The sequence below is a fragment of the Marmota monax genome, unplaced genomic scaffold (genome assembly GCF_021218885.2).
Source record: "Marmota monax isolate L192 unplaced genomic scaffold, Marmota_monax_Labrador192_F-V1.1 WCK01_AAM20220418_F8-fsc00140, whole genome shotgun sequence".
NCBI classification, from domain to species: Eukaryota; Metazoa; Chordata; class Mammalia; order Rodentia; family Sciuridae; genus Marmota; species Marmota monax.
Window position 1 is genome coordinate 739,878 of NW_026694256.1, and position 24,789 is coordinate 764,666.

General features: G+C 35.8%; 1 protein-coding gene across 8 annotated transcripts in view; it reads right to left on the minus strand.

The window, feature by feature from the left end:
- Fam184a (family with sequence similarity 184 member A) overlaps nucleotides 1–24,789 on the minus strand; it is a 140,723-nt gene that overhangs the window by 67,271 nt on the left and 48,663 nt on the right. For all 8 annotated transcript variants that reach the window (XR_006856719.2, XM_058586245.1, XM_058586246.1 and 5 more), the window contains exons 2-6: nucleotides 9,389–10,243; nucleotides 8,534–8,669; nucleotides 6,822–7,003; nucleotides 5,382–5,579; nucleotides 1,372–1,494 (exon numbers count right to left, since the gene is read on the minus strand). Coding sequence is in view for 7 of the 8 variants with exons in the window: in XM_058586245.1 (XP_058442228.1) it covers nucleotides 1,372–1,494; nucleotides 5,382–5,579; nucleotides 6,822–7,003; nucleotides 8,534–8,669; nucleotides 9,389–10,243 (1,494 nt within the window). In the remaining variant the exon portion in view is untranslated. The remainder of the gene's footprint in view (nucleotides 1–1,371; nucleotides 1,495–5,381; nucleotides 5,580–6,821; nucleotides 7,004–8,533; nucleotides 8,670–9,388; nucleotides 10,244–24,789) is intronic.

Here is a 24,789-nt window from a genome sequence, read left to right on the forward strand (position 1 = left end):
GATGTCCCAGACTGAAGGGAAAGTATAAGCATATGGGGGAATGAGCCAGGCAGATGCTTGGGGAGTCAATCTAAAGTGACATCAAAACACGAGTAGGGTGCTAAAACATAATTGAAAATGTAGCCAGAAGGAACATAAGTTACATATTTACTAGATCTCTCCTCAGTGAAATTAAGGAATGTAGGTTGGAGGAACACTTAGATAAGCCATTTAGAATTGAGAAAAGAACCCTGCGGGCCTGCATGAGAAACACAGATGGTCAGTAAAGTGTCTTCTAATGAGAGCAGTATACAGTAACTCCAAGGATCATGTTCTGCTGATAGAGGTGTGCAAATCTGAAGCTAGCAGTGGATTACCTTGGATAGAAAATGGGCTAGGCTGATTTTAGTAACAGTCTGAGTACTACTCCATCCTTCTCAAATATAGCACTTAGTTCTTTCTCTGGATGAATGTGGTGAAATAAAGGTAGTGTGTCCAACTACAACTAAAAAAAAAAAATAACTCAACATCACTGAGTGAAAATTCATAGCCTGCTCAGGGACACTCATGCATTTTGGTGTGGTTTCTGTGGGAAGACGTGGAGTGATGAGAAAGCGGACTTGAAAGCTATTGGGGAAGATGACACTAGTGAGGTCAGAAGACATAAGAAGTGTCAAGAGTCTGAGGACGATCACACAACAAGCTACATGAAGGATTAAAGGAAAGAAAGGGAAGAAGACAGGATGAAGGCCTTTCTAGACCATAGCCTCAACCTGGCAAAAGAGGGAAAGAGAAGGGATGAAAAATGTTGTGATTTTAAAAAAGTCTTTATATTGATTTTATTCACAAATTTGTGATAGCATTTTTATCATATCCTTTTCTTTTCCAGGATAAATGATATTTTCATTGAGAATTTAAAATTTATTTTATTTTTTAATATTTTTTAGTTGCCAATGGATCTTTTATTTTATTTATTTATATGCGGTGCTGAGGATCGAAGCCAGGGCCTCACACATACCAGGCAAATGCTCTACCACTGACCCACAATCTCAGCCCCTTAAAATTTATTTTAGATACCATTATATAGAACTTAAAACATTTCTCTTTTTAAAAACCAGACATACGGTAGGGAAGATTTTGCAAAAGAGAAGACGTGCCTCTTCCATTTATTTCCCAGTAAGGTAATATTCTTCCCTAGAAAAACAACTTGGTTTAATGTTTTTGATAGTAAATTTTTACGTTCTAAGAAAAAACTCATGAAAAATTAAGCATCAAGATTTTTAAATTATTTTTGTCCTAGATATGTTACCTTCACTACCTATACAGTGTCACCAGAGTAAGTTATTATTAAAAACATATATAATGTAGGGGATAGGCCTAAAGAATTCTTGCCTCTTGATTAGCTGTATTCAGCTTGTCTTCCAGGGCTTCCTTCAGGTTTTCTAGCTCTAGTTGAAGCTGATTTTTATCCTCTTCCAGGTTTAGTTTTTCCTTTTTATATTGTTCCTCTAATTCCTTAGAAAAAGAAATATTAGAAAATAAACAATATTGCAAACATTATAAACTTTCAAGATTCCAAGAAAGACTTTTCTGTCTTATATTTTGACAATTTTCAAATTAATCTTACCTTTTAACAGTATCAGAATTAACAGTGACTCTGCTCAATCCCAGTAGCTTAGATTCTATCATTCAATCATATATGATACACCCATTAAGTAGTTTTTTTGAATAGAAAGAATATATAGCTGGTTTAAATTGTTATAGTAAAAAAACTGAGAAGTATGATTTCAATGATAATTTGATGAATAAAGAAAACATTACTATTCTCCAGAATTCAGAATTCTTTTAGGTTTACATTTAAACAAATCCAGTAACACTTCTAGAACCCAGATGTCTAATATAGAAATAACAGTAGAGTATTAGCAAGTACAAAATTAAGACACTGAATAGCAAAACCAGTAAAACTGATACTTACTCAAGACTACCTACTCTTTGCCAGGTGTGCTATTTAATACTTGGGAAACAAACGACTTAAGACATAGTGGCTGCCTTTAATAAGCTCAAGAATTAAGTAATATGGAAAAAAATGTTCAACATCTCTAGTAATTAGAGAAACATAAACCAAAATTACTCTAACATTTCATTTCACACCAGTCAGAATGGCAGTTATCAAGAATACAGACAACAGTAAGTGTTGATGAGAATGTGGGGGGAAAGGCACACTCATACATTGCTGGTGGGACTGAAAATTGGTATAACCAATCTGGAAAGCAGTATGGAGAGATTCCTTAGAAAACTTGAAATGGAACCACCATTTGACACAGCTATTTCACTCCTCAGTCTATACACAAAGGACTTAAAATCACCATACTATAGTAATGCAGCCACATCAATGTTTATAGCAGCTCAATTCACAATAGCTAAACTGTAGAAGCAACCTAGATGCCTTTCAATAGATGAATGGATAAAGAAACTGTGGTATATACACAATGGAATATTACTCAGCATTAAAAGAGAATAAAATTATGGCATTTACAGGTAAATTAGGATAGAGTTGGAGAATATCATGCTAAGTGACGTAAGCCAATCCCCCAAAAAACGAAGACTGAATGTTCTCTCTGATGAGTGAATGCTGAGCCATAACTGGGGGGGTGGGGTGGAATATGGAGGTAGGTACCTTGATTTGGCAAAAGGGAGGGAGAAGTGGGACGGATACATGGGGACAGGAAAGATGGGTGGAATGAGATGGATATCATTACCCTAGGTACATGTACAACTATACATATGGTGTGACACTACATCATGTACAACCAGAGAAATGAAAAGTTCTTCTGCAATTGTGTACAATGAATCAAAATGCATTCTGCTGTGATACACACCTAATTAAAATAAATACATAAATTTTAAAAATCAAGTAATTAAATATATTAGTTAGAATTAGACATACAGAGAGGGTACAGGAGTATATGGATGGGGAACTGATAAGGTTGTTTGGTAGGGAAACCTTTAGAAAGAAAGCAATTCCTAAGTATGGTTTAAAAGGGCTACAGCAGGAAGGAAAAGGAGGTGGAGTAAGAAGGGAATGCAAAGGCAGAGGAAAAAACAAGTGATACACCATGGAGGCAAAAAAGAGCATGGAATGTCACAAGACATTCAACATCCTTACAATGTGAGGGGAGTAGAGTAATAAATGGATCCAATTTTAGGGTACCCATGACAAACTGAGGCGTGGTGATATCTAGGAGTACTCACAGGACTCCTTGTACAGTGGCTCTGAATGATTAAATCAAAGTACAACCAGCAAAGGGAAAGGAATGTGAGCTGAAGTCTATAGGAGACAGGCAAAGCTCCAAGAACCCTTTCACATTGAATGCAATTTCGTAGCAATTTGTGACAACTCACTGTGAAACGCTGTCTACCAGGAAAGTTCATGAAATACTTGGTACCCAGGTTTTTGTTAGCAGCTGGTCACCTATGATCTGGCATTGTATGCATGAACAGTTTAGATACAATGAGTCATTCTTATGAGAACCTTGCTGAAATCTTAAGTTCCAGATACCACACAAGAGCTGCTTTGCCTTTCTAAGGCAGTGCAGTCTCAAGCTTGCATGTCAACTCCTCTGCTTGGGTTCTCTGTGTACTCACTTTCAGGTGGGTGAACTAGTTAGGATGAAAAACATAATCCTTTGGGATAACTTAACAATGAGGAGCAGAGAAGTCATCTTTAGTTAAATATTCTTTAAAAACTATTCTAGGAACATGGTTTTAGCTTAGACTCAGACAAGCAAGAAGGCAGGAGAGAAATGAAGCAGCAAGTTACAAATAGTTATTTTGACCAAAGAGAAGAGTACAAATAAGGCTACCACAGATGTTTTGAATATGCTCACATATAGGAAACATCAAGTAATCTTATAGCAATCATGCTTTAAGAAATATAAGTGGGTTAAGGCAGGCTTCTGAGGTGGCCTCAAAATATAATGCATAAAAGAATGATTAAGAGTAAAATAATGAAGTAAAAATGATACTGATAAAAGATAATTTGATTCTGGCACTTAAAGCAATATAGAGATATAAAGACTAAAAGCAAGACACACACCATTTAAATGTTCCAATAAGAAAGGAGAAGGGTACAGTGAGAGGGATACTGAAATGAAAAACAATAGTAAAAGATAGCTATCAAAGAAATTACAGAAGTAGCAAGTACCATTTATCATTTTACAATAAAATCCTGAACATCCAGAGCCACTCAGCACACATGATTAAAGCAGCACACATCAGTCCTGGAATAGTGAGTGTGCATAGAGTACTAAGTATTTAGCTATATAAATACATAATAGTAAGCTTAGGCAGAAACAACATTCTGAGAGAAAGTCTTACTTGAATTTTTAATTTTTAAGGTCTTGAAATATTTTTTCCAACTAGTTGTGACACAAAAGGAAAGAACACTGAAGCAGAAGATCTAAATCCATATTCCACTTGTTCTACTTACCATGTTTGTGGCTCTGCATTTGGGTTTATTAAACATATTATACTATCTGTATAATAAAAATAATAGTAATCTCCAAATCTTGAGTATTAAGGAATATACTATAGGAAAGCTCTTTTTAAACTCCAAAATTCTACTATATATAAGGTAATAGTCATCATTAATAAATGCCTACATGAGGTGGTGTTTAAATGTCTTGGAGTTTGGGATACATGAGACCTGAGTTCAAGGCCTGAGTTTCATTAGTTGCACATGACACATGACTAAGCACATCCCACCTTCAGTAAAATGGCCTTAAATGAAAAAATATATGTACAACATCATGGCAGTATCTGCCACATGATAAGAAATACTAATAACCAGTATTTTTTCATCATCATGTGCTAGGATATGTCTGGAAACCCAACACTTTATCTTGAGCTTCAGAGGAACAAATATATCTTGAGCTCAAGGTAATGTGGCTAATAAGCAAAGAGCTCCATGTAAGGCCAAAGTCTGTCGTATATTTCATTTTTTTTTTTTTACTGTGCCAATACTGTTACGTAGAATCATTAGCAAGCTGACGACTTAGTTGAGGAAGAAAGAAAAAAACACACAAAAATAATTTTCACAGGAAAGGAAAATAGATGCTTTAACTAGTTGAGGCTTCCTGAAGGGTACACTTAGTTGGTTGTCTCATGAAGAGACAGTTCAAGATCAAAGACAGTATTTCTACTAAAACAACAATGCCATATATCAGTTCAATAAACTATGTACCATGTCAAGAACTTCATGTATGATTCTATTTGAACTATGATTTGAAGAATGATTATAGGACAGGAACCATCAAAATGAAGCAAATTATTCTGCTATAATATAGGCTATGTTGGATTTCTCATCGGTTTACAACACAATGATAAACTGAATTTTTACTTACCATTTGCAGTTTTTTCTTATCTCTAATTGCATTGCTGTGGACAGCCTCAATCGCCATATGGTGCTTCCAGGCTAATTCTTCCAAAGTCTTAGAATGGGCTTCATTTAATTGAGTCATCTCTCCTTCCAATCTATTTTGCAGGTTTTTTAACTCCATTTCATAATATTCTTGCTGAGTTCTCTTTGCTTCATTTACTTTCTAAAATTAAAACAAATAAAGGTCAGTAGTTTCTATTACCGCTATTAGTATTTGAACACCTTATAAATATGTAAACTTGAATAAACTGAATGCTATGAGATCTACTTTTGAAATATAAGAATAGATCACTGGTATACTCAGAAAGTAACAAGGTGACAGAGGTAAAATAAAATATTTTAAACCAAGAAGTAAAATATATCATTATTAAGTTAGACTCAAATATAAATCGAAAAAAGGAAGTTTAAAAGAGATTGACCTCCTGTATGTCAAAGTAGCATGCAAAATGGTTCACTCATTACCATCTCAAGTGATACTATTCAATGAAATTTTGAGTTCCAATTGTATATCCTTTAAGCACTCACAAGTCTAGTGGCAAAAAAAGTTAAAAGACACTGAGAATTTTATAAGTCCTATGAAAGGGGTGTCCATCATGTCTTGTGAGAATACACAGGAACGGAGCTTAACTGGATGGAAGGCGAAAGGTTGTGTGTATGCACATATATTAAGTTGTTGAGAGAAGGAGAAAGGAAAGGATGACCGAAACTCCTACATGGTACTATGGGTATCTGGAAAAAAAAAACAAATAAATATTCAGCAATGACTCTACAAATAACATCTGACTTATTTAATCTAGAAATTTGATTTGCTGATATATGAATTTTCAAAACTTAATGCTTGTCATCCTTTTTAGTTGTATAAAAATTTCCTAGGTGTATGTGTAGACAAACATGGTGGCATATACCTATAATCCCAGCTACTCTGGAGGAAGAGACAGAGGACAGAAAGTTTGAAGTCAGCCTGGGCAACTTAGTGAGATCTCAAAATAAAGTTTAAAAAAAGGGCTGGTGATGTAGCTCAGTGGTAGGGTGCTTGCCTAGCATGCTTGAGGCTCTGGGTTCAATTCCAGTATTGAAAAAAAAATTAACACAAAAAGAAATCTGATTATAACTAAATGCACCTTCCATTGAAATCAGAGTTCACTGAGTTTCTGGCTTGAAATAGGTTGAAATGTCTTAAGTTTTTATATTCTAGATTATTACCCAAGTATTTTGAATATATACACATTATGGAATACTCTAGCTTTGTAAATTTCCTCAAGATAAAAATAAAAACAACTGCAGAAGAAATGCACTGTTGCTGTGGAAGTAGGAGTAAACACTCCAAATACTTTAAATCTGAAAACAAGCAAAACTGACCTTTCTCCCCTCCCCTTTTGAGGTAGGGTATCTTATTATTCTTTACCTTCTCTAGTTCCAGGATTTGCTGTTTCTGCTCTTCATCCAAACTTTGAGTTCTGCTTTGCAAAAAAGCTCTTTCCTCCTCAAGCTGAGATAATCTCTCATTGGCCCTTGATTTTTCTGATTCTAAATCTTTAATTGTAACCTCCTGGGTCATTTGAGTTGCTTGAAGCATTCCAATATGACCTATGCCCCCCCCAAAAGAAAATCCTTTCAATTTAGAAATCAGTTACTGTGATACTAAACAGTTTGTATTTAATTACACAATTGTACTTTATACCTAAGTAAAATAAATTGGTCTGCATGTACAATTTTTTCTTTGGTTTCTTCACTGTATAAAATGGAAATATTTACCATGGGAATGTTTCTTATCCAACTAAAATAATTTAAATTAGAAAGTCCATTTTCATTTCACTGAAGTTGCTCTCTGTACCTAATAAGTTTCTGCCTTGTCTTTTTTCTTTTTTAAGATTGTAGGCTATACAAGCTGAAGTAGAAGCAACTCTTCATTGGTTCATGTAAAAGACTCCTGGGAGTAAAACAAGGTAAGAGGATGCACAGACTAACACTATGAAGCCAAATGAGCAATTTGTTCTTTTCTAATTTCTTCCTTTTTCTAATTTTAACAGAGAAAGAATTTGTATGCAGGGAACAAAGGTGGCAGATAGCAGTTTCGTTGAGACTGAATTTGTTTTAGACAAGAGACTAGATTAAAAAAACAGGTAAGAACAGCAAAGTTATGAAAGAATAAAATAAATGGCAGTGAAAATGTATGGGGAAGGGGAGGAAAACTAGAGAGCAGCGGCTCATAGAAAGCATGGTTTAATGCAGTGGTTCTCAAAGTACCAGCAGGACCAACATCATGTGAGAAAAAAGCCTGCCCCAGACCCAGTCAAAAACTCTTAGGGATGAAGCCAAGCATCATTGATTTCACAAACCCTCCAGGTGATCCTGATGCATGTTGAAGGTTATTAAAAATTAGTACTTTGTGGGAAGAGAAATCTGTGATTTATCAATAAGCCAATGAAAATCAGAAAAGGTGTTAATCAGCTTTGCTGGGCACATTAAACACTACAACAAAACACAACTTCGGATCTGACATAGGTCAGCTACCTCCTCTAGTAAGGGCTATGAAATGAGCAACTCAGCCACTTGAGAATGGACAATTCAGTTTTAACATGTAAAACAATCCTTAATAACAAGTCAAATTCAAGTTGCATATAGTTCAACTAATTTAAATGCTCTAAAATGTAGGCTTTTAAAGGATGAAAGTCTTCTTAGAATGTTTGATTTTTCTTTTACTGCTTTATTTACTGGTAATTTTACCAGCTAAATCTTAGTTTTTCTACAAAAATATATTCCTAAAAATCATTTGCTTCTTATGGTTCACTAATAAGATAACAGAGTCCTTTAACATAGAATCCAAATAATTTTAAAATATTAGTAAAATGGGGCTGAGGTTGTGGCTCAGAGGTAGAGTGCTCGTCTAGCACAAGGCCCTGGGTTCGATTCTCAGCACCACATAAAAATAAATAAGTAAAATAAAGAAAGGTATTGTGTCCAACTACAACTAAAAAATAAATATTTTTTAAAAATATTAGTAAAATGTTTAAATTTTAAATCATAAAAAATTGTTAAATATTCAAATTTTGTCTTGAAAGAATATTTTAGTGTTTGTTTTAGCTGAGCATTATAACAAATTATGGTCAGACATACTGGCTTTGAGGACAAGATCAGAAGCTTGCTGTTGTAGACGTTCTCTGGCAGCTGCTAGCTCACTTTCCACTTCTTTGTGCTTGCTTAATAAGGCCATTTCTCCCTCCTTGGCATCATCAAGCTGTTTTTGAAGAACCTAAGAAAGATTGAAGAGACATATTAAAATGCAAAAATGACACTAAGCTAAATCCTTTATTTAAATTATAAGCATATGCTTTCTCTTGTTGAAAAGTCCTACTTAACTTACCTAGAGTTTTAGATCTGTACACAATGGTGACATTTATAACTTTTTATTTGCACAAATTATATGCCCCAGTCAGGAAAGACTATTCTACCCTTTCTAATCCATTCTATGCTACATAGATATTTTTAAAAGTTTTAAACTTTCTATGTTAATGAGATAAAACTTGTGGAGACTTTTAGCTATTTTCAAGAACTATTAAAACAATTAATTTTTGTTTGATGGGCAGACCATTGGAAGAGGAAGGAAAAAACATAATTAAACCCTAAGCCCAATGTTTTAACTCTCCCAAACTGCTTAGGAAAATATTAACATGTTATTTAAATAAAATACCTTCATAAATAATCTATAGAATTTTAAGCTTATCTTTTTAGGCCCTAGATGTCTGAGATTCTGACAGAACAGGTTCAGGGTAATAAAAATCATCACTTCATTGATTTTTCTCACAAAGGAAAAAGCAAAAATGGAAAAAAGAAAAAAAAGAAAAATTTAAATTATGAGAATGCAAAGAAGCTGATCCTAAACTAGCTAGGGTGCTCTCCAGTCTACAAAATAAATATATTTAAAAGAGAAAAGAGAAAGAATTCATGTGTGGAATACAACTCTTGACTTACCTGAACATTGCTCTCTGCTGTGGCCAGTGCCATCTGCAGTTTTTGGCACTTGTCAAGAAGACTGCCAGCTTCATCCTGCACCATCTGTAATTCTGTTTTTAATTTTCCTATGGTTTTTCGTAAAATTGCTTCTTGTCCCTGAAATTCTTTTCGAAGATCAGCTTCTTTCTCTTTGCTAGCCTGTAAGCTTTCTGCTGTAAAAAGCTGTGACCTTTTCAAAGTATCAAGTTCACGTTCATAAAAAGACTGAGCTTTATTCAACTTGCCTTCATAATCTTCAATGAGTTTTTTCTTTTCAAGCCTTAGCTCTTCAAGTGTTTTGTTTAAGGCCTCCACCTCCAGCCTGTGTAGTTCCTCTGTCTTCTCCAGCCCTTTGTTTACTGAGGCACTGTGATCCTGCTGTGACTTTAACAGCTCTTGCATCTCCCTTCTGTGAGCAGTCCGCAAATCTTCCAGTGCCAATCGTTTGTCTTTTTCAAACTGTATTTGGAGCTGTCCAAAGCTCCGTAATCTTTCTTCAAATTTCCTTCTAATTTCTTCAACTTCTCTAGACATGGTTACTATGCGTTGGACATGCTGGGCTTCTGCACAAAGTTGCATGTCCTCAACTCTGTGCTTATACGCTTCAAATTCTGTTAAAGCCTGTTGCTTCATTTTTATATGATCTTCTAAGGATGCTTCTAAAACTTGAATCTTTCTCTTAAGCTCTAACTCCTCTGTTACTTTGCTTTTATATTGCAATATTTTTTCTCTTGTTTCTGCAAGAATTTGTTGGATTTCTTCTTCATGAGCATCTTTTAGGGCTTGAATTGCAGATTCATGCTCATCATTTTTAGTGTTCAAAGCATATATTACCTGTATGGTTTTAAGGGAGAAAAATGAGTAAACCATATTCTTTTACAACCTTAACTTATTCTTTCATTTGGATTGACTTTTATGCACATAATATTAGTTATGGTAAATATTAATATTTACCATGAAACCTCAAGTTTTTTACTCATAAATTGATTTGCTTAGAAATTTCTATCTTAGCACAGACTTTTAAATGATGATTCAAAGCATTCAAAATTAATCATGTTGTACTACAAATTAAATTAAAGCGGGAGGAGGAAAGGAACAAAGGAAACTTGACTAAAAGAGAATGGGAGCCCTGGTCCCTAAGTCTTCCCCAAAGCCTTTTATGTCTGTTTAAATGTTTTAAATTTCCTTTTTCAATTCTTTAAGGCTCTAGAACACTTCTATTTACAATAATGAACAAAATCTGCTATAAATGGAAATTTCCCTTGTTTCTTTAAGAGATCCAGTTTCACTCATGGAATTTATTCCCAACTTGGGCTGGTTCCCCTGTGCCTCCACAAAACGCCAGTGAACAGAATTCCAGTTTGGGGGAGCCCCAGATATACAGGGCCCAAAGGGGTTTGGTCCTTTTCCTCCTGTCCTGTCCCTGTGTTCTAGAGCATCCTATGGGCATCAGAAGTGCTCTCTGCTTAGGTATTAGAGTCTGATCCCAGTGCATTGGGCTCAGCTCCTTGAACACCTATGTCCTCTGGCACATCTTTGCTCACCACACAGTCTGAGGTTTGTTTTTAAAGCTGATCCTCTTCTTTTTCAAGTTGGTGGTCACCTTTCAAGATCCAATTAGAACATTTCACATATTAAATGCTGTGATTTTATTCACTGTCTAATTTTTCCTCTGCCTTCAAAAAAGCCGATTACTAGAACCAGAGTGCTATGGGGCTAGGTCTTTACTTTCCTTTTAGTCCCTGTATTTTAATGATTCCATTGAGATTTCCCCTATTTTATTCCACATGACAACATAGTCCCTATACCGTAACACTCTCATCCCTCCTCTCTGTTCCCTTCATGCCTTCTGTCATACCACTGTGGCCAAACCATTTAGTACATGGATACTTCCATGACAAGTACTTAAGACTTAGAGATGTGCCTGATTTCTCCTGAAGCAAGAATAAGTAAATACTATATAATCCAACAAGAAGCTAAAAACTGGTATCCTGGATACCTGTATATTTTAGTGTGATCTTACTTTGACTTTAGAAATAAATTCTAGCACCAGATATCAGGAACTGGTTAAAAAAATAAATAAATAAAAACTAGGATGCGAAAGTTTAAATTTTTGTAGAGAACTCATTCATGCAGCCTGGGAAAACCGAGGCAGACTCACCTGTTCTCCAAATATCCCTGATAACTCCTGACCCTACTTGCTGAATACAGGCTGTCATTTCTCTTGGATTGCCTACCTTGCAGAAGGCATAATACAGGCAGGGCAGTTCTACCCCACTGCAGGGGCTCACTCTCAGCACATATGACTTTGCTTTCAGATCCAGTACCCTGTCCATATACTCACTTGGTCTGCTGTAACTATTTTGAGATGCAATCATTAGAGGCCATCTATCTTACATAGGAAAATATGTGCACAGAAGAAAAATAAGTGCTGATTCAGTCTGCTTTTTTTTTTAAATCCTAATTCCAAATCCCAAATTATGTCCCTAATGAGCTAACAGAAATTCCATGGAAGACTCCTTTATCTATGCATTGAAGCTTAAAGATAGTCTATAATCCAAAAAAGTTGGGTGGCTTGCTATTCCTATCTCCTGTGTTCATACTTGCCTAAGTCAATGGCCAGAAAAGACTGGAAGGGTCTGTGATACTGCAATATAATAAGAAATACACATTTGGTCTCTGCCCTTGGTTCCTAACATAGAGCTCCTAGACCTCCTAAACCCCTTGGAATTTCCTAGGTGATAGGACAATCTTTTGTTCGAAGGAGGTAACCTTAGTAGGATGCAAGACAGCTTGAGGAGCCAAATATGTGATAAGAGTACTGGAACTTTCAACCACATCCGCACATCCTGCTTGATCTCCAAGGAGAGGAGAAAGGGCTTGAAGGTTGATTTCATTAGTAATGATCAAGGATTTATCAACCATGCCTACATAATAAAGCCTTCATAAAACTCCAAAGGACAGGGTTTGGAGAACTTCTACACTGCTGAACACATGGAGGTACTAGGAGAGTGGTGTGCCCAGAAAGTTTTGTGCCCTTTCCCATAGACCTTGCTCTATGCATCTCTTTTGTTTGGCTGTTATCTGTAGTATTTTAAAGAAAAGGGTAAATGTGTTTCCCTCGGTTCTATGAACCACCCTAGCTATATTAATTGAATGCAAGAGTGGGGAGTGGGAACTTAAGATTCAGAGCTTGCCTGTTACAAGTACAGGTCACAACTTGAGGCTTGCAAATAGCATCTGAAGTGGGCATAGTCTTGTAGGACTGAACTGTCAACCTGTGGGATCTGATGCTATCTCCAGGTAGTTAGTATCATAACTGAATTGAATTATAGGACATTCAGTTGGTGTACACTGGAGAACTGGTTGTTCATAGGGAGAAAAACCATATACATTTTGGTGACCAGAGGTGAAGAGTTCAGTATAGAACTAAGTGTGAGAGTAGAAAAAACATTTTGTTTTATACCAAATGGAGTCACAAAGAAAAAAAAAGCAAGTCAACCAGTCAGAGAGGAGCCCATTTGCCAGAATACCTGGGTAAAGCTGGTGTAGACCTCTGGCCTCAGGACTTTCAAGGGCATGTCTGCACCCATTGACACTTTATCTTACCACAGGGAAGAAAAATAAAATTCAAAGACATAAACTCCCAAGAGAAAAGCAAACCATATCTTTAGCACCTTGCTCCGGGAAATGATCTTGAAAATGACCAGTCCATGGTGGGATTCCTTATTTGGCAGAAGAAATGAAAGAGGGAGGTAATATGTGAGCTTCCACTTGTAAATGACTTATTGAAACCATATACATTTTGGTGACCAGAGGTGAAGAGTTCAGTGTAGAACTAAGTGTGAGAGTAGGAAAAACATTTTGTTTTATACCAAATGGAGTCACAAAGAGTATCCTCTGATATTTAATTTCTCTCCAACCTTTTAATAGTCAGCTGAAGCCTGCCTGCCTGACTGCCTTCCTTTCTTTTTTGGTACTGGGGATTGAACACAAGAGCACTTTACAATTAAACTATATCCCCAGCCCTCCTCATTTTTTTTTTTTTTTTGAGATAAGGTCTCGCTTGATTGCTGTGCCTTCCTTGAATTTTCAATCCTTCTGCCTCAGCCTCCCCAATCACCAGAATTTCAGGTGTGCGCCACCACACCCTGGCTTGGCTTATCATTTTTAAATATCCAGCATGTTCATTTCTTTATTATTATTCTCTCTAGAAATCCAATAAATATTTGATTAATTAGATTGGAAAAGTCTTGATAACAGGGTTGGAAAGATATATGAGGATGTCTAGAAAAGAAACTAAAGATATAAAATAATAATGGCACTCAAAAAAAGTGAATAAAGGCCAGGTGCAGTGGTGCACGTCTGTAATCCCACTGGCTCATGAGGCTGAGACAGGAGGATCATGAGTTCAAAGCCAACCTCAGCAAAAGTGAGGCAATGGGCTGGGGTTGTGGCTCAGTGGTAGAGCTCTTGCTTAGCATGTGTGAGGCAATGGGTTCTATCTTCAGCACTACATAAAAATAAATAAAAATAAAGGTTCATCCACAACTTAAAAAATAAATAAATAAAAGCGAGGCACTAAGCAACTCAGTGAGACCCTGTCTCTAAATAAAATACAAAATAGGACTGGGGATGTGGCTCACTGGCCAAGTACCCCTGAGTTCAATTTCCGGTACCTCCCCCACCAAAAAAGGGTAAATAAAAGTGTGAAATTAAAGGGGACACATCAACATGGAGTTAAAAAGAATAGAATTTACACAAAGCAAAAAGAAAAATGTAACAACTAATACAAAATAATGTAACAACTAATACAAAAATAATATAGTGAGGAGTTTTATTTCACCTTAAAGTCTAATCTAGAGGCTGGCAAACTATAACTTCAAGGCCAAATATGGCCGCTGCTTGTCTTTGTAAATAAAGTTTTATTGGAGCAAAACTATGTCCAACATTTACAAAACGTTTATGTATTGCCTACAACTGCTCTCACACTATATGAGCCAGAGTTGAGAAGTTACAGAAAAGATCATTATCAATTTCAATTCTATACGTAGGCAAGTCACCTTAGTCAAAATTGGTAGCCAAAAATTAAAAAGATGAAAGAGTGTAATTTATACTAGCTTTGTTTATTCTCTACCAAAACTTCTAGAATTTCCTCCTCTAAAACTCATACACTGAAAAAAAGAATTATGTGATTCTGAAAGTATATTACCTAAAAGAAGCAGAAATTCATAATGAACACATATTAGTATCTTCCAGGAAAACTAATATTTAAATGTTTGTAAAAACTTAAAAAGAACCAATAAAAGGATGCCAAGCATAATAAATCATGATGACCATTTGAAATAGATCATTATGAAGTTACATTATTTTAAAATGAGATTGCTATATATGAATTTTCAAGTTATGTTTAACTGGATATAGTATCTTCTAGTTGTTCATATTTCAATATAAATTAGCATTTTTCTCTAATTACTATTTCTCAGAGCAATGTAATATAAAAACTCCCCATGTTCTTTGAACTCACAGAAGATAGGACTTGAAGTAGCAGAACCAACCCAAACTGGATTATTGACTACAGGTAAATTTAATTTTTCCAAGCTTCAAGTTTCTCAAATATTAAATAAAAATTGTACTTATTCTATCCTAGTGACTCTGTTGTTAAAAGATCAAATTTTAAAAATGATAGCATATGAATTTTTTAAAAGCATAAAGCAATAAAATATAGTAAATCTTCTTTCTTGGTTGCATTATTTATTTGTTGAGAGAATGAGACTAAAGTTAAAAGGAACTTCAGTAAGTAATTGTAATTATCCATAAAATTGGCTATTATTTTCCAAGTAGGAAAAGGAAACTCTCTAAAGTCTCTTTTCTCTTTTAAAGTATTTTTTGAAATATTTTTTTCAAAAAAAATTGTACATGGACACAATATCTTTATTTTATTTATTTATTTTTATGTGGTGCTAGGAATTTATCCCAGTGCCTCATGCATGTCAGGCAAGAACTCTACCACTGAGTCCCAGCCTCGGCCTCATCTTTTAAAGTATTTTAAAAGATACTATAAGACATTTGCAGATGAATCATCTAAGCAATTTCATGGTTCCATTTTATGTCAATAATGGATAATTTAACTACATATTTCAAGCTGAATAAGCAACAGTAATTTTTATTTTTTCTATGAAGATTTTCAGATACTTTTTCCCAGAGGCAGAATGAGAACAATTCTGAATGTGAGTTTTTAAATTGCTACTTAGGTTAAAATAAGTAGCTTCTGAAAAGGTTTTCATTGTTGGCTGCTATGGTCTGAATTTTATTACTCCAAAATTCATATGTTGAAGCTCTAACAGGGATATGATAGTATTTGAAAATTAGATTTTTCAGAATGTAGTTAGCTATAGATGGAATCATGAAGCTGGAAACCTTGTAATGGGATTAGTGTCATTATAAGACAATAAACCAGAGAGCTTGTTTCCCATCTCTGCCACATAAGGCCAAGTACAGAAGATGGCCATTCGCAAGCCTCATTGGGAACCACCTTGATCTTGATTTCCCAGCTACCAGACTGCGAGAAATAGATTATTGTTGTTTAAGCTGTAATATAGTACATCTCTGAAGCAAAATGTGCACTATCAGCTTATTAACTTAAAACAACCTAACTGCTGTATATCAGCAGACTTACCACACTGCTAAAGTAAGGGAATCATTGAGTAAGTGTTGGTATAACCACACAATATACCATGAAACCAACAAGAAATCATCCCCAAAATAAACAGCACATTTTATTTTAGAAGAATATTTTATATGCAAGAAAAAGTTTACAATAAAAGGTAAGTATAGCTGAAAGTGGTGGTACATGCCTGTAATTCCAGATACTCAGAAGACTGAGGCAGAAGGCTGGCAAATCCAAGGCAAGCTAGGCAACTTAACAAGATCTTGTCTTAAAATAAAAAGGACTTGAGATGTAGCTCATTAGTAGAGCACTTGCCTTAGCATGTGTGAAGTTCTAGGTTCAACTCCCAGTACTGAAAAAGAAGCAGGGAGGCTAAGGATGTAAAGGGGGCTCAGTGGTAAAGTAACCCTGGGTTCAATCCCCAGTACTGTAGGTGGTGTAGGGAGGACAAAAAAGGCAAGTATACAAAGCTATATACAATAAGATATAATTTTACAGGGGGAAACTAAGTATGAATATATATATATTTAAATGTGTGCATAGAAATAAACTGAAGTTTAGGGCTGGGTTGTGGCTCAGTGGTAGAGTGCTTGCCTCACACACTTGGGGCACTGGGTTTAATCCTCAGCATGACATAAATAAATAAAAAATAAAGGTATTGTGTCATCTACAACTAAAAATGTAAAAAAAAAAAAGAAATAAACTAAATTTTAACTATGAAGATTCACTACTTCTATCCCTTCAATAATTAATGCATGCCACACACACACACACACACACACACCCCTTCCTTAATTCCTGTGATTTCTCAAATTAGAACCTCACAATAAAGACTAACTATCCCCAGGTGGGGTGGTACATAGCTATAATCCCAGAGGCTCGTGAGGATGAGGCGGGAGGATCCCAAGTTCAAAGCCAGCCTCAGCAACTTAGCAAGGCCCTAACACAAAATAAAGGGCTGGGGATGTGGCTTGGAGTTAAGCCAGGGTTATATCCCTCGCACCAAAAAGAAAAACAGGAATGAAAAACAACAATGAAAGAAGAAAATTTAAGGAATATTCCTTTAATAAACAATGGAGCAAGTTTCCTCAAAAATTAAGCACTGAAATAAAGTTGATTTATAAAAATTACTTTCCCAGATCTGCCCACACCGGCCTGAGTGGGACCCAGGCTCATAGTAGGCCCAGGTCCATCTCGCCACTGGCAGACACCCACCAGAGCCCAGCCTCCAGCACCAGATTGCCCCTTCCAACCAGCAGACTACCGTGGGAGGTCAGGCCCAGACCAGATCTGCCCTTACTGACTTGTGTGGGACCCAGATCCAGGGTAGGTCCAAGTTCGTCCCCTCACCCGCCACCTGGAAGCCCAAGCCTAACCCACTTCCATCCTGGGACACTGCAGTCATGGCCATAGCCTTCCCCACACAGTAGCCCCTATCTTTTTGAAACAGACAGGGCCTAGAAGCAGCTGCATCTCAGAGCAGGCATCCCAAAGACAGTGTAAGGCCCACCCTTTCAGCCCCATCTCTGTAAGACACTGCATCCATCTTAGGGCACCCCACTATTATTTTGAGTTACCTCGGCTATTGCCGCCACCACCTTTAGATGCAGTAGCATACACTGAGGGACACCAGCAGGGTGTGGAAGCTCAATATCAAGGTGAGGTACAGACAATCTGCATGGGTACTACAAGAATATAGGGAAGAAACTATAATATCTCAGATTCACACTGCAAGAAAGGAAGACACATAGACAACATGAACAAGTGAGGAAAGTGCCCCAGACAAACCGGAACACTGTAACAACAGAACCCATGGACAGCAAAGTTGATGAAATGTCAGAGAAGGAGTTCAGAAGGTTCATAATTAAAGTGATATGTGAATTAAAGAATGACCTAAATGAGCAAATACAGGCAAAAATTGATCATCTAAAACAAAGAGATATGAGAGCAAATACATGTAGCAAAATATTCTTCAAGAAAGAGATAGAGACCCTGAAAAAAAAAGTCAGAAATCCTTGAAATGAAGGATACAATAAATCAAATAAAAAAATAAATAGAAAGCATAACCAAAAGACTAGATCACCTGGAAGAAAGAATGTCAGATAATGAAGACAAAGTATACAATCTAGAAAATAAAGTTGATCACACAGTAAAGATAGTAAGAAACCACGAACAGAACATCAAGAATTATGAGACAGCATCAAAAGACCAAATCTAAGAATTATTGGGATAGAGGAAGGAACAATCTCTTCAATGTGAAATGAAAAACAATGATGAAAATCAGCAGAGGGATGTATTACTATAAAGGAAAATCTAATCAGAGAAGATGCTAAGTCACGTTAAATACCAAAAACAAGCAAAAATGGCTGGGAATACAAATCATGTCTCAATAATAACCCTGAATGTTAATGGCCTAAACTCACCAATCAAAAGACATAGACTAGCAGGATGGATCTCACACACACACACAAAAACAAACAAACAAACAAAAAAACCGACCCAACAATATACTGCCTCCAAGAGACTCATCTCAAAGGAAACAACATCCACAGACTGAAGGTGAAGGGATGGGAAAAATCATACCACTCACATAGACTGTAGAAACAAGCAGAGGTTCCCATCCTCATACCAAATAAAGTAGACTTCAAGATAAAGTTAATCAAAAGAAATAAAGAAGGACACTACATACTGCTCAAGGGAAACATACACCAACAAGGCTTAACAATTATAAATATATATGCCCCAAACAACAGAGCATCTATGTTCATCAAACAAACTCTTCTCAATTTCAAGAGTCAAACAGACCACAACACAATAGTTTTGGGTGATTTTAAAACACCTTTTTCATCACTAGATAGATCTTAAAAAACAAAAGCTGAACAAAGAAACTACAGAACTCAATAATACAATCAATAACTTAGACTTAACTGACATATATAGAATATTTCATCCAACAAGAGAATACATTTTCTTCTTAGCAGCACATGGATCCTTCACTAAAATAGACCATATACTATGCCACAGAAACTCTTAACAGATATAAAAAAGTAGAGATACTACCCTGCATTCTATCAGATCATAATGGAATGAAATTTGAATCAATGATAAAATAAGAAATAAAAGCTACTCCAACACCTGGAGACTAAATAATATGATACTAAATGTACAAGGGGTTGCAGAAGACACCAAGGAGGAGATAAAAAAAAATTGTAGAGGTGAATGAGAACATGGATACAACTTATCAAAATCTCTGGGACACTATGAGGGCAGTTCTAAGAGGAAAGTTAATTGCATGGAATTCATTCCTTAAAAGAAGAAAAAGTCAACAACTAAATGACTTAACATTACATTTCAAAGTCCTAGAAAAAGAACAAAAAATCTATACCAAAAACAGTAGAAGACAGAGAATAATTACAATCAGCTCTGAAATAAATGAAATTGAAACAAACAAAAAAAACAATTGGAAAAAATTGACAGAAAAGTTGGTTCTTTGAAAAAAAATAAATAAAATTGACAAATCCTTAGCTACGCTAATGAAGAGAAGGAGAGAGAAAACTCAAATTACTAACATACAGGATGAAAAGAAAATATCACAACAGACGCTACAGAAATTCAGAAGATAATTAAAAATTATTTTGAAAACTTGTACTCCAATAAAATAAAAAATATCAAAGGCATTGACAAATTTCTAGATACATACGATTTGCCCAAATTGAATCAGGATGATATACACAATTTAAGCATATAAATTTCAAGCAATGAAATAGAAGACACCCTCAGAAATCTACCAACCAAGAAAATCCCAGGACCGTATGGATATACAGCTAAGTTCTATAAGACCTTTAAAGAAAAACTAATACCAGTACTCTTCAATTTCTTTCAGCAAAGAGAAAAAGAGGGAGCACTTCCAAACACATTCTATGAGGCCAATATTACCCTGATTCCAAAACCAGGCAAAGACATATCCAAAAAAGAAAACTTCAGACCAATATCTCTAATGAACATAGATGCAAAAATTCTCAATAAAATTCTGGCAAATCAAGTACAAAAAGATAGTTCACCACAATCAAGTGGGATTCATCCCAGGGATGCAAGTTTGGTTCAACATACAGAAATCAATAAATGTAATTCATCACATCATTGGAACTTAAAGATAAGAATCATATGGTCATCTCAATAGATGCAGAAAGAGCATTTGACAAAATACAGCACCGCTTTATGTTCAAACACTAGAAAAATTAGGAATAACAGGAACACATCTCAACATCAAAAAGGCTATCTATGCTAAGCCCCAGGCCAACATCATTCTAAATGGAGAAAAATTGAAGGCATTCCCTCTAAAAACTGGATCAAGGCAGGGATGCACTCTTTTACCACTTTCATTTAATATAGTTCTTGAAACACTGGCCAGAGCAATTAGACAAACGAAAGAAATTAAAGGGATACACATAAGAAAAGAAGAACTCAAATTAGTACTATTTGATGATAATATAATTCTATACCTAGAAGACCCAAAGAGTTCCACCAGAAAACTTCTAGAATTAGTAAATGAATTCAGCAATGTAGCAGGATATAAAATAAACACCATAAATCAAAGTCATTTCTGTATATCAGTGACAAATCCTTAGAAAAGGAAGGAGGAAAACTACCCCATTTACTATAGGCTCAAAGAAAAAAATACTTGGGAATCAACTTAATGAAAGAGGTGAAAGATCTATAAAATTAAAACTACAGAACCCTAAAGAAAGAAATCAAAGAAGACCTTAGAAGATGAAAAGATCTATAATGCTCTTGGATAGGCAGAATTAATATTATCAAAATGACCACACTACCAAAAGCACTATACAGATTAATGCATCCAATCCAAATCCCAATGACATTCTTCATAGAAATAGAAAAAGCAGTCATGAAATTCATCTGGAAAAATAAAATACCCATAATAGCTAAAGCAATCCTTGGCAGGAAGAGTGAAGCACGTGGCATCACTCTACCAGATCTTAAACTATACTACAGAGCAATAGTAACAAAACAGCATGGTACTAGCACCAAAACTGGTAGACCAATGGTACAGAAAAGAGGACACAGAGACTAACCCACAAAAGTACAATTATATTAGACAAAGGCACCAAAAACATGCTTTGGAGAAAAGATAGCCAAATGGTGCTGGGAAAACTGGAAATCCATATGCAACAAAATGAAATCAAACCACTATCTCTCACCATGCACAAAACTCAATTCCAAATGGATCAAGGACCTAGGAATAAAAGCAAAGACCCTGCGCATCTACTAGAAGAAAAAGTAGGCCCTAATCTCTATCATGTCAGACTAGGCCCCAATTTCCTTAATATGACTCCTTTGACACAAGAATTAAAATCAAGAAATCAATAAATGGGATGGATTCAAACTAAAAAGTTTCTTCTCAGCAAAAGAAACAATCTGTGAGGTGAACAGAGAGCCTACATCTTAGGAGCAAATTTTTACCCCTCACACATCAGATAGAGCACTAATCTCTAGGGTATATAAAGAACTCAAAAAGCTAAACACCAAAACAACAAATAACCCAATCAATAAATGGGCCAAGGACCTGAACAGACACTTGTCAGAAGATGATATACAATCAATCAACAAATATATGAAAAAAATGTTCATCATCTCTAGCAATTAAAGAAATGCAAATCTCAATCCAACCTATCTGTAAGAGTTTCTTATGTCACATTATGAGGATAAATTTATCAGTCTGCATTTACTATATTACTCTTCTCCACCTGCCATATCCTCTTCTAAACTAGTGTTCTTTATTTGTAATGTCCTACTCAGTTCAGGCCCGGTAAGAAATTTAAAAATTGGAAAAATATTTTAATTTTGTTTACAAAAGGTTTAGTCCCTAAGACAAACCATCCTCCCTATGTGTGGCAAGTCCTCCAAGGAGCTTGCCTGTCTATTAACAGCTCTCTCTGGGATTGTGGTTCTTTCTTTTTCTGAGTGAGAGTTGTAAGCCAAAATCAGGCTTGATCTGCTCACAACTAGCAGATGAGCTATTTAAAGAGCATTTTAACAGTTTTTTAAAATATGATAACTCTTTAATCTATATTGTTGAAATAAGTATTCAGTCACATATTCATTTTCCATTGATGATTATAGAACAGAATCTACTAGGTAACTGCACTGAAGATCTAGCATTCATGGTGAGTGGAATGGGAACAAATTTCACCCACACAGAGTAGTTCACTCTTGGCTAAAAATTAAGTACTTCCATTATTTTCTCCTTGGTTCAGTTCCTTTTGCTTTATTTTATCTTGCTAATTTTTGGTACTGGAAATTAAACCCAAGGGTGCTTTCCCAATGAGCTACATCCAAGGCCCTTTTTATTTTTATTTTGCTTAGGGCCTTGCTTAGTTGCCAAAGCTAGCCTTTAACTTGTGGTTCTTCTGCCTCAGTCTCTCCAGCCACTGGAAATACAGGCGTGTGCCAAAGTGCCTGGATCTTTTGTTTTAAATTAGAAAGGAAAATTTAAAAAAGAGAGAGACTGCTCTTCATACATTATTAATCAAATTAACTACAGTAAAAGACTTGTGTCCAAATAAAACATTTACTAGGCAGTTAACAACAACAACAAAAACTCATATGGATTTATTTAAGCCAACAGCTGTTTACCCTGATTTTAAAATAACATGAAAATCTTAATTGCTTTGGAAAAGAATTATCTTTTAGGATACACTTGTTCTCTGTTTCTATAATTATTGTTGGGAAAACTTTTTGGAAAATATTTATAAAGTCTAAAATGTTGTATTTTCCTATATGGTAATGTAGATACAACTCTTTCCTCAGAAGATTTCTAAAATAGCACACAGAAGTCTTACTATGTTATACAGCTGTTTTTCAGAATCCATGCAATAGGATCAGTGCTACCAAACTTTAACAAAACAATCAATCAACAACTTTTCCAGAATACCCACTATGTTGCTACTATGTTGCTCAATTTTTTGTTTGTTTGTTTGTTTTGTATGTATTCCAGCAAAGAAGAGTATGAGTGTTCTTTTTTGTTGAAGTACTGGAGCTTGAACCCAAGTCCTTGTATATGCCAGGCAAGTGCTCCACTGAGCTAGACCCTTAGTTCAAGTGTGTTCTTACTCTTTAATAGAACTGTTCGTATGTCTGCATATGAAGTGTCCCCCCAGAGCTCATGCGTGAGACAGTGCAGGAATGTTCAGAGGTAAAATGATTAGATTATGAAAGCTGTAATCAGATGACTGGATTTTATGGGTTAATGATTTGAATGGATCAATGGCTGGTAGCTGTGGTCAGGTAGGGCATGGCTGAAGGAAGTAGGTCACTAGGGGAACGGCCTTGTGGATTTATTATCCCTGACTCCTGGCCCTAAGCTCTCTCTGCTTCCTGACTATCATAAGCTGAGCTACTTTCCTTCACCATGCCCTTCTGGTATGATGGTTCTGCCTCAACTCAGGCATAGAGCTATGGAGCTGCTTTTCAAACCATGAGCCAAATAAGCTTTTCTACCTCTAAGTTGTTCTAATTGGGTATATTGGTCACAGTGATTCAAAGGTCACTGACATGTGGGCCACTCTCTACAGTGCCAAGAAAGAACTGGATGAAGTCTGAAGTAATCAGAAAGGCCTGAAAAGGCAAAGAAAATTATAGAGAACTATGAAGAAAGCAACTTGAGCTAAAGCACAAGAAGCAGAAATTTTGGTATTTAGTGTGTCTGATATCCTCAATAGAGACAGGATGAGTGCCTAGGAAAGTCAATTAAATTATCTAGTAATTAACTGAATAATAAGAATTTAATTGTGGAAAATGGGTCTTTGTAGTAATTTTAAGAGATTTAGAGTCTCTATTTTACAAATCAAACCCCCTACCAGGAATCAAGGTGCTATGAAGCCAGTAAGAAAAAGGATGAGTAAAATGTTTCATGATGAAGTAAAATGTTTCCTGAAATTCCTAGGAAGAAAGAAGAGACCAGCTGGTTTACAGTGGGAAGCAGGCAGGAACATGTCTGAATTGAGACTTTACAGAACGTTAAAATTTCGAGCCAGAGGAAACAAATGAAATACTCTGTTAAGGCAAAAGGAGGTTCCCCCTAAAAGAAGACATCAAGAATTGGGAGACAGGAAGGAACTGGATAAGAACAAAATCTAGCGGTAATAAGCCATGAAGAGTCTCGTGTAGTCATTGCCTTCAGTTGTGATTCACCAGCAAGTACATGAGCACATCAAGGCTGATCAAAAGCATATAACCAAGGAAGACAAAAAAGAAAGGTTGGTTAAAGGATTTTTAAGTTCCAAAGGTCTCTTATCAAAGTAATTGTTACTTTTACACCCATGAGCCTATGATGAGTGTGCTCTTGCCAATTCCTGAGACACCCTCAAACTGTCTTTCCAATTGTCTGTAAAATTTTATAACAAATTGCTGAAGGCAGAGCAAGCAAAGTATAAAAATTCAAATCTATGGAAGCACGTATACAATGAAGTGTGCCTACTCACAGTCTCTTTTCCATGACCTCAGTGGGTGATCACAAGAAAAACTACAGACTATGCAGAAAACTTGAGACAGCACTCCTCAACGAGACAGGCCTGCAACTGCAGGAAAAACATAAACTCTCCTCATCTCCTTCTCATCTAAGGAACAAAAGTCAAAGCTACTAAGGACAAGGAGCCCTGTTCTTTCACCACAGCTTCTCCACTACCAGAGT